Source organism: Atheta coriaria, unplaced genomic scaffold (assembly GCF_025399875.1).
Source record: "Atheta coriaria isolate IRGN ID8LTWV9N9 unplaced genomic scaffold, Caltech_Dcor_3.1 hic_scaffold_62_pilon, whole genome shotgun sequence".
Lineage (NCBI taxonomy): Eukaryota > Metazoa > Arthropoda > Insecta > Coleoptera > Staphylinidae > Dalotia > Dalotia coriaria.
The window spans coordinates 47,835-57,999 of record NW_027045504.1 but is presented as its reverse complement, the minus strand read 5'-3'; the positions used below and the strand labels follow the sequence as shown (position 1 = coordinate 57,999).

The following is a 10,165-nucleotide window of genomic DNA, read 5'->3' as shown; positions in this document are numbered from 1 at the left end:
CCCATTTACGCCATACGTCTAGATGTATAAGTGTATCGGTGTAGGTGTGTATTATTCATTTGCGTTTTTCTTGATTGGATAAGAACAGAGCAAGCACGAGAAGCTCCCAATAAGAAGTTACATTTGCAAGCCCACAAGGCCGCATAATTAAAATTCATAAACGTAATTGAACGGTGAATGGTATGCAACAATTGCGCAAAGTGACTGTATTTGATAGTACTAATCCGGCAATGGCTATAACTTTCTGAAACGCTGACGATACAATAAGGGCAAACATGTGGAAGCCGAGAGAAACAATTTTGTTCATCACAGATTGTAAAGTGCAATACGACACCTTTTCCAACAGTGCAATAGGTACTCCATCAATGAAAACTATTATCACCGAGAATCCGGAAGGAAAAGAAGGCAATATCTTGAAAAACTATGCAATGAACGCGCATTTGCACATTTCCGCAGTTATGGATCAATTGCTTGGAGTTATGCCAGAACGTAAGATAACACAATAATGTCGTTTTAGTTACACTATGTATTAAAATCTTTTAATATAGCGGCTTTTATCAAAACGATAATGATAATACGTGAAATTCAACTCAAATTGAACCAAATTAGTAATACAAAGTCAGTTAGAGTAGAAGAGAATCAATTTGCTGTCATTTTATACGCATACGTGACCAAACTAGACATTGATGGTCTCTCCAGAATATTCAGTACTCGTTGGTAAGTTAATGCAATTAAATCTTTCTATAACCATTGCGGGCGCAGTAATTTATTAAATTATTATAGTTCCCTTTGCAAAAGTATGACTAACCAGTTGGAAGAATGTCAAAATGCAATTTGCTTGTCCAATACATCTAACCAAGTGATGGATCTTGACAAAATCTTTGATTTACGCATTGAAGTATCGGATAGAACCGGTACATTAACTCAATGTCGATTGAGTGGACAAAACGCAAAAACTGTATTCAATTGCAGTGTAAGTATAAACGTAAATATATAAAAATAAATGATTTCAACGTTCATACATATTTAGCCTTGTGAATTTTCTGCAATGTCCGATGAAGAAAAATTGAGAATCAAGTGGAAATACCTAATGGAATTTTGTGAATTGCGTTTGGTTATCCTGTTAAAAAATGATAGACCAATGATAACAGTTTTGACCTGCACACGAGCGGATGTGAGCGCTCACGGGGTAAATTAACTTTTTAATTCAAAATCATTTAAAAATAAATAACTACATTTAATATTCGACTATTACAAATACCCTGTTTTGTAAATAAATAAAAATAAATTCGTCTTTAGAAAATGAAACATAAATGTTCATAATTCAAAATAGTGACTACTCTTTGTGGAACATATCAGCCGTTTGCAGTAAACATTTGCATCCGCATCCTGATGGGCAAACGTTCTGGGTGGCAAACCATTGTTGTAGGTGTTTTGTATGTCCGCCATGACCGCACACAAGACAACAGTTTGCGCTGCCCCGTACGGACACGTGACAAATCACGCAGTTCAACGAAATTCTATTGCAATTGCCACATCCACATTGGATTGATGGACGTAAACAATGTTGGCAATCAGCTAGGAACACTACACCGCGTGGGGCATCTGTTTGTGTACACATAAACTTTAGTACTTCAGCCCGATTATACAATAAACCCCAGCGATGTAAAGTCTCCGCATACGCCATCTTGTAGTATTCGTAACGTGAGGACGTGTCGGATTTAATGCGTTGCTCTTGATACTGATCGATTTTCAGATTATCCAAGCTATTCGAACGCATTTAAATGATATAATGGTTGGCTTAGTTCACTGAATTTTGGGATGAATCTTCGATAATAACCAACAAATCCGAGAAATGACTGAAGATCTTTAACATTTTTAATTAAAGGATAATTTACAACTGATTCGATTTTCTTTGGATCTGGTTTTACTCCATTTTCGGTAATCAAGTGCCCTAGGTAGATAGCCGTAAAACCCCCGAAATCCCTAATTTACAACCTTGTTCGGGGCGACGCCACAACCACCAGCCACTTAAACGCACATCGCATTATTTTTTCCACACTTCTACTTGGATTTGATAATACAGACAAGTAAAAGTAAATAAATATTATTCTAGGAGTAAAAAAATTTAATTTTTCGTTGTTTTTTTTTTTGTGTGTGCATCAGTTTTGAGCGAGATTTAAGCGTTTTGGGAGTTAATGCGTCTCCGGCCAGTGTGTCACCGGAGGAAGGAAGCCGGGTGCGGTTAATCCGATCTAAAGTGAGTTATGCTTGCGCGGTCACGACTCAACGCACTTTTTCTACGTGCCGATTATGCTCTCCGAACGATTTTTGTTAGCCTACGTCTCACCCAACTCGAAATAGGCTTACAACTAAATTTTCTACATCCACACACGCTTTATTTATGTAAATTATAAACTTTAATTGAAAAAAGGAAACATTAATTAACTTCATCCACGAATGAATCCAATGGGTCTTCACCTTCACCCTGAGAGATATCAAACGTGTAAATAACTTCTTGATTATCAGCTTTGCGTTTTTTGGAAGCCGGTTCTTCAGTTACATCGGAGACGATTGATAAATCCTCAACAGCTTCATTGTCGGATATTTCCACGACAGGTAAACTTTTGACACTTTCAGCTGTCTCATCTAATTTATCACTTTTTGAATCAATAGTGATGTTATCGATTTCTTTCAATGATTCATCATCATCATTTTGATTGCATTGGATTAAATAGTTACTTAAAACTTTAATCGCGCCGGATTCTGGTTGTTTTTCTTGCTGTTCTTCATTATTTTCTGTAATTGTTTGTAATTGACCAATGGGGGCATGAATAGGATGCACAATTTTTTCAATTGCTTTCAATCCTTGCTGGCAGACGCTTGTAATTTCAAAATCGTCACCGGCCTGTGCCAAAGCAAGAATATTCACTGCCAAGTCAATATCGATCGTGTACGTGGGCTGATCAAAAATGGCAACGAGCACTTTATAAAGCCCAAGACGTGATTTTTGTTCAGTGTATGGTAAACAAATATAATTTGCAGATATATCCAGTAAAGTACTTGTTATAATATGGAATAATTGCTGTAAAAATAAATTTTTTATATAAACAACTAAAGTTTAAAGTTGTAAAAGTTATGCCTACAGTACAAGTTGTTTTCTTAATGTTTAAATGCACAGATTTAAACAGTGTCTCTAGTAGTCCCAGGGCAGACTGACAATTGGCGACTTGAGTCTGCTGAACTCTCGGTGTATCTTTCTCCTCGTTTGCCGCAGTAGCTGTGGTTGTACTAGTTGTAGACGTTTTATTATTCGTGCTCTTTGATTTACTGTCTGTTATTGTTCACGTTTATCTGCAACCACATTTGAGTTAAATATAATATCGCGTCATTTCGTTTGACGACGCTGTTTTATGATACCTGCAGCACTCCAGTGTTGCTTTACTGGGAGTGATATCTTTTATGATGATTTCGATGAGCTTCTCGAGGGTTTTGGCATCGATTTGCTCGTCGGAACATTGCATCCAATATTGATGACGTCGTAAATGGTACTCTTGTAAAAACTAAATAAAATATTTAACATAAAAACAAAGATAAATTGGTAGAACTAAGAATATTACCTGTTCACATTGTAACAAGTGCAGTCGGTGACTCGGGCGAGGTATCTAAAGAGCATTTTAATTGTTGAATGTCTCATAAAGTTGCTTTGCAGGCTTTGAATGAGTGCTTTCAATAAAAACAGCAAATCAATTTGATGTTGTTGAATGTTTTGATGGAATAACCGATTTGTGAATGTCCAAACCGCGTTGAATTACAAGCAGAATTTCGGGCTTAATTGTCTTTTTAAGCTTATAATCAGTTCTATAAATTAAATTATTGTAGAATATAAATAAAAGTAAGTTAGGCAACTTACTGTAACATTTGTATTAAGAAAATCACAATGTTTGCCATCCTGCGGAATATCTTTGAATTTGATAACGTTTGTAATATCTTCGGGAGCGTCGCGAAACTCGTTGATATTCTCAAACATCGCATCATACAAAACACTGAGAGTTTTGTACAATTTTTCAAAATTATCCTGAAAGTTTTTAATGTGTATGGTGCCATTCGGACCAGCGCCACCTATCTGATTCAAAATATGGTAACATTTAGCTGCTTCAACAATAGTCACAATTTTCGATGGAGAGTCCAAAAATTGCAACACATACTCTTCAATTCTTCTTTTGTCACCAATGCATGCAGAAGGGAAATATTTCATAGTGAAATATAAACAATTCAAAGCATGTTGGGCTTCCGCAGACTTAGGATGCGCCCAGATGCATGTATCAACAATTTTGGAAAGTAAATTTGTAACAATAGACTTGTAAAACTCTTGATTACTATGGCAACGGTGATATAATTCCACTGAAATTTAAAAGTTCAAAAATAATAGAGAATACTCTTGTAACATGGGCAACCAACTAAGCGAAATTTTTAGAAAAACTTGTAAATTACCTAAAATCTGTGATCTCTACGCCGCACTGCATAAGTAACCCAAGTTTTAGCATTCTCATCAAGAACAGTTTGATTACAATCAGGAATGATTTTAATCAGCATTTCAAATGCTTGCTCCTTAGAAATGCCTTTGGATACTTGCTTGTTGATGAATGTAATTACTGCTTTTGATGATTTTCCTTCACTCATGAGGAACCGGACTGATTCCAGTAGAGATGTGGATTGTTTAATATCAGATTGCGGTACACACTGCAGCATGTTGAGCTCTTCTTTAACTTCAGTCATGTTGATAAGTTATTTGTGTTGTTGCTTTAAGGTTATAACTCTGGAAAACATGGGGTAAATTGAAACTTTTTGTATCTCTTGGGTACGAAAGTTAATAACTTACGTTGTTTCAATGTAATCACAGAGGTAGTGAGATGTAAATTCAAAGGAGTCACAATTATAGTTGGCTTTGATACGCACACTAGCTTTATTTTAAATAATTTGGATTTTTTTTAGTTTGGACATACACGTGTTAATTACGTGGTGGAAATATAGATGGCGCTACGATACACTTTTTCAATATTATTTTGTGTGTACGCGATTAGATTAGAAGTGTTTGAGTTTGTTTTGATTTGTTTCACGTCTAGAGCACGCTGTGAAACTGCATCTTTATTGTGCGATGCAATAGGCATGATGACTAATTTTGAAAAACTACTCCACGATATTTTTAGGCATTTAAAATAGTCGAAATAAATTTTATTTTTGGAAAAATTAAGGTTTTGATGGAAAATTTGACATTTTAAATAATGCAATTTAAACTTAGCGCCAAAAGAAAAACACTAGAATAAGTATTAGCGTCTGTGTGTGACGATCACGCTTTCGTAAACACTTGACACTTGGCATGTTAATCAGTTTATTTTCTATATTATTTTAATTATTTTGAGCTATAATGATGATGAGATTCTAACGTGTATCGATGGTGTGCGGTTCCTCAATGTAATAATACATCGATAAAGACTCCGAATAAGTTGTTCATTAATGTTCCAATAACTAAAAAAGTGAGAAATACATGGCTAAATCTTGCAAGGCGAGACGAGACCCAGTTATTATATCGCCAAATTCAGTACTTTATTTCTGTGAAGACTATTTTGATGTAAGTATTTGATTTATTTACTATCGTTATAGTGTTCAGTCTTGTAATTATAATGTCGAGATTAACAATACTTTGTTCCAGTTACCAAATGATATGGAAAATTATATGGAATATCATGTGATGGGTTCAGTTTCACAAGTCCGTATGAGGTCAGGGTGTACTCCCACAAGATTTGAATGCCAACCAGACAGAAGAAAACGAACTTCAACAGAGCGTCCTTATGTTCTTAAAAAGCAACGGAAAATATTAATCGAAGATAGTGTAAAAGGTTTAGCTGAGGAAAGTACACCGACAATTTGTTTAGAAGTCGCTGGCAGTTCATCTGATCATTCAGTTTTGCACACAATCGAAGAGCATCAAGAAGAGCCTAAAACCCGGCCGAAATTGGTTGATAAATCAGTACAAGTATACATTGGAAAAAAATTTAGAAGCAAAGCAGTCCAGACAGAAATGAAATTAGTAAACCAGTTGACATCACCAATGAAACCCGATTGCTGTGGCTATGGAGGAAGAGTAACTGATACAAGCTTGGTTGAATCATGTGATTTTATCAGGTATCTACAGCCTGGTATGTGTGTGATGGCAGACAGAGGTTTCAAACATGTCGAACAATACTTACGTAAGGAGGGTATAAAACTTGTACGACCCCCAAGTGTTGTCACTGGAGCTAAGTTGTCTAAAGGCGAGGTCAAAGAAACCAAGCAGATAGCTAGTTTAAGAATCCATATTGAAAGGGTAATTAGACGTTTAAGGGAATTTAATATGTTAAAACCCCATGCATGTGTAAATTTACATCTTGTTAAAGCACTTGATGAAGTTATTGTGATTGCATGTGCTCTTATAAATTTACAAGACTCTCTTATTAAATATATCTATAAAATTATAATTTGTGCATTTTATTTACATATTACAATGTACTTTCATACAACACTGGATATACTTTTTCTTTCCACTGATTTGTTAACTGTTTAAGAACGAGTTCGAACGATTTATTTACTAATGATAAAATGATGTTTACAAAACCGTGACGTCACACGCTTCTGATTGGCGTTTCACCTAATATGGCGGATTGACTCATTTCTATATGTTTCATCTCTAGTGACCAAACATGTTCCTCGTAATACAATCACAACAAAAATGTTAATTTAATGTGCAATGAATAGACTAGGATGAATATTTGAAAATCTACTGGATAAATAATATTTTACAAAATGCGTCGAAATTTGTGTGAACCTAAAATTATGTTTTATTTTTTACGAAAAATATATTAAATTGCACACCTTTTTTCTTTTCGTTTATACTTTTAGCGAAGCTGCTTTCTTACCATTTTATTGAATTCTCTTTGTGAATCTGCATCTTTGGTTGAGTATCTTTTTTCGAAATCAGTATTATAAATTCACAAGCGAAATTAAAATGTTTTGAAACATAGTGTTAACAAATAAAAGCATAAAAATAATTCGAATATCAGAAAATGAACACAAATTCCCTTCAGATCTTAGAAAACTGCAATTATTGATCAACTCTAAACTTGATATTTAGACGACAAAACTACAAAGCTTTCATCAAGCAAATAAAATAACTAATTACTGTCAGATGTAATCAGAACTATTTGAAATTAACTAGAGTGATTGTGACTTAGCTTTCCGTCGCTTGCTAATTTTAAAATTAACAATTCAAAGTCCTGTATATATAAATGAAGTTCCTTAGAATGTACAAACTACGAAATCGTTGCATTTACATTTACACACGAAAATAAATAGCTTTTTCAATTGTTTCTTGTATGTGCACCCCTATTAAAGCACTAACTAAAAAATAGTTTTGCTTACGAAATTCAACTCGATTCAACTCGTAAAAGCGACGACATTCTTAACCTTGCAGTTGCACACCGGACACCGCTTGCAATTCGTCAGACGCGCATCGCGCATTTTATAACGCAACAACATGTGCCCGATGCTGCCGTGCAGAAAAATGCCGTTCTTCGGCGCTGGTCATACACATGATGCGCATATCATCGCGGTTGCGCGCTGTTCGAATTCCCGATCGAATGCCGCCGCCGCCTCCTCGGTCAATGACACTTTAAATTACTCGTTCAACACCAGCGGCTCTCATCCGCGCACGAAATACTAGCTTCACTCGCCTGGCTATCGGTCAATTCTTGACTGGATGACATCTTCACGGCATTTACCGCTGATCTGACTACTGCTGCACTCGGGCTCGATGGGGATTAAATTACATTTGCTACTTGTTTCGTCCACGGTATCGATCTTGCAGCGCACCACGCCGCGATTCGGCGCTCATCATAATCGAAGATATCATCCGAGGTCGCTCACATCGCGAGATCCTCATTAAAGGCCGACATCACTTGCCCCGTCGTCCTCAAAATTCAAGTTGGGGATGCGTGAGTTGAAGTCGTGCCTGGTTCGTGTGTGTTGCTAGTCAGTTTGTCCTTCAGCTCCTTGTAGGAGGAGGCGCTCTGCAGCGTGTCGAAAGCTTGACGCGACGGCTTGGGTCTGGGTGGGAAAGTTTTTCCGCACCTACAATACAGTATAAAAGTGTTGAGTGCAAAGTGTTCCGGACGGGTGTTTATACATCAGCCAAGTGCTGCATTGGTGCAAATGGACGGGGAGGCGGATGATTGGGCAAGTCGCAAAAACTGTGATCGAAACACAAAGTCTTGAACGCTGAAGCTAAGTTTTGATTAATGTTGTCGCATACAGGAGACAGATATGTAATAGTAGTTTGTAAGCGGTGAAGATAAAATACAGGATGTGCAATTTGTTGAAACGTGGCCAGGTCCACAGCTCACACCCATGTGATTTACATGAATATAATTTCATTAAAATAAATATCTAGTAAGATTTCTTTGTAAATTTTAATAAAATTCACTAGATATTTATTTTGCAATGATAACAAGTTAATTGGAAGCAAATTTTTGTTTCGCATCTGAAATTTTACGCACCTTATAACAACCAATACATGAGTGGAAAACCTTTGAACGTCTTCTTCGTCTTTTGCCATTTGCTTAACATTTCTGCCATTATCAAAACAAATGTTAAGTTATTATCAAAACAGAAACAGAAACCTGTGCGTGTTTACCTGGACTTTTGACGTATAGAGTAAAGAAAAATTGCTTAAAAGTCTTACCATCAATGCAGAACCAGTTCACATTTTGATTGGATTTACCAAACATAAACATTCTTCATAAGAAAGTATTGCTACTTTTAACAACAAAGGAATTCCCTATGATGCCTACATACGTCAACCTTTTGCACTTTACTTTCCGTCATGTTAATTCCTTGTTTTTGTTCTACTCAGAGTCAGACAATCAAGTTCATGTGACACACAATGGAGTGGATGCTGAGTTTCATGTTAATTGAATTGCGGTAGGCACGTACAATAAAAATTTAATAAAATATTGCGCAATATTGAAAATTCAAACATGTTCGTTCATGTTCAGATAAGTTCCTGAAAAACCGCATGAATCATACTACTATAATCCGCTTAAAAGGGCGGGGAGGAATTCTTGGAAGGTTCGATGGAAGGTTTAAGAAAACGAGTGCTTCCTGTTTGATTTGATGCCTCACATCTGCTATCCCCCACTATACGAAGGGCTATAATAAAATATAACCTACGACATCGTCGTCTTCTCAAAATCCTTGCATGCACATTTAGTTCACGTACGCCTTATTTTTTTGAAAAAATTACGTGAATTCAATTTAAAATTACAAATGGACAAATGCTGGCGAATTTTTTAAGAAAGAAGTTCAATTTTTAGGTCATATCCTTAACGCAGAAGGTATCAAATAAATCCTTCAAAATTCACGCTATTCAAAATTATCAATTCCAAAAACGGTCAAAAGAAATTAAGTCATTTCTGGGACTGACGGGATATTATCGTCAGTTATTCAAAATTTTGCAGAGGTCGTTCAACCATTTACAAAATGTCTTCAAGCTGTTCAAAAATGTAAAGATTTGCTAAGTAACGCACCAAAACTTTTTGTTTAACCACCGACGCCTCAAATACAGCTTTAGGAGGTGTATTATCACAAGATCTCCGGACATTATAAAATAAAAGAGATCACTTGCTCTTGTATAGAGCAGAATCAATGTTTATGTTTCCGTTGATTTGATGGAACAATTAATACACGTGCTTAAAAGAAATTCCTTTACCTTTTAAGATACATTTCTAGTCGTTTTCTAATCGTTTTAGTTAATTAAATCTTCAAATTAATTGATACTTATGTTTTATTCCTTTTCAATGCTTAAGTCTCACAAACATCGAATACTTTTGCATATTAATGATCACACTTTCTGTTAATATATTGATTGTAACTTTTGGAAATTTTCTAAGCTAATTCTTATTCTGAAATTTGAACGGAACTATAAATATTCATGTACTGTTTTTCTGTGTACCTATAATTATTAAATATAATTATCTACGTGATTTCACGAGGGACGTGATTAACTTCTAAAATACGCGCACTACTCACGAATCAGTGCCATCCGAATGGCTTAGCTGCTTTAGAGGGGAGG

General features: G+C 35.7%; 2 protein-coding genes and 1 pseudogene across 2 annotated transcripts; 2 read left to right on the top strand and 1 right to left on the bottom strand.

Moving 5' to 3' along the window:
• The first annotated feature begins 275 nt into the window (after positions 1-275).
• On the top strand, positions 276-1,236 carry LOC135802855 (meiosis-specific with OB domain-containing protein-like). The gene is made up of 4 exons (XM_065316478.1): positions 276-489; positions 549-717; positions 784-973; positions 1,031-1,236. The coding sequence occupies exons 1-4, from the start codon at positions 276-278 to the stop codon at positions 1,196-1,198; spliced, it is 741 nt and encodes a 246-aa protein (XP_065172550.1). The 3' UTR covers positions 1,199-1,236.
• Positions 1,237-2,377: 1,141 nt separating this feature from the next.
• Positions 2,378-5,044, bottom strand: LOC135802857 (uncharacterized; annotated as a pseudogene).
• A 376-nt stretch (positions 5,045-5,420) lies between these two features.
• LOC135802856 (uncharacterized) lies at positions 5,421-6,706 on the top strand. The gene is made up of 2 exons (XM_065316479.1): positions 5,421-5,632; positions 5,714-6,706. The coding sequence occupies exons 1-2, from the start codon at positions 5,549-5,551 to the stop codon at positions 6,602-6,604; spliced, it is 975 nt and encodes a 324-aa protein (XP_065172551.1). The 5' UTR covers positions 5,421-5,548; the 3' UTR covers positions 6,605-6,706.
• The last annotated feature ends 3,459 nt before the right edge of the window (positions 6,707-10,165 follow it).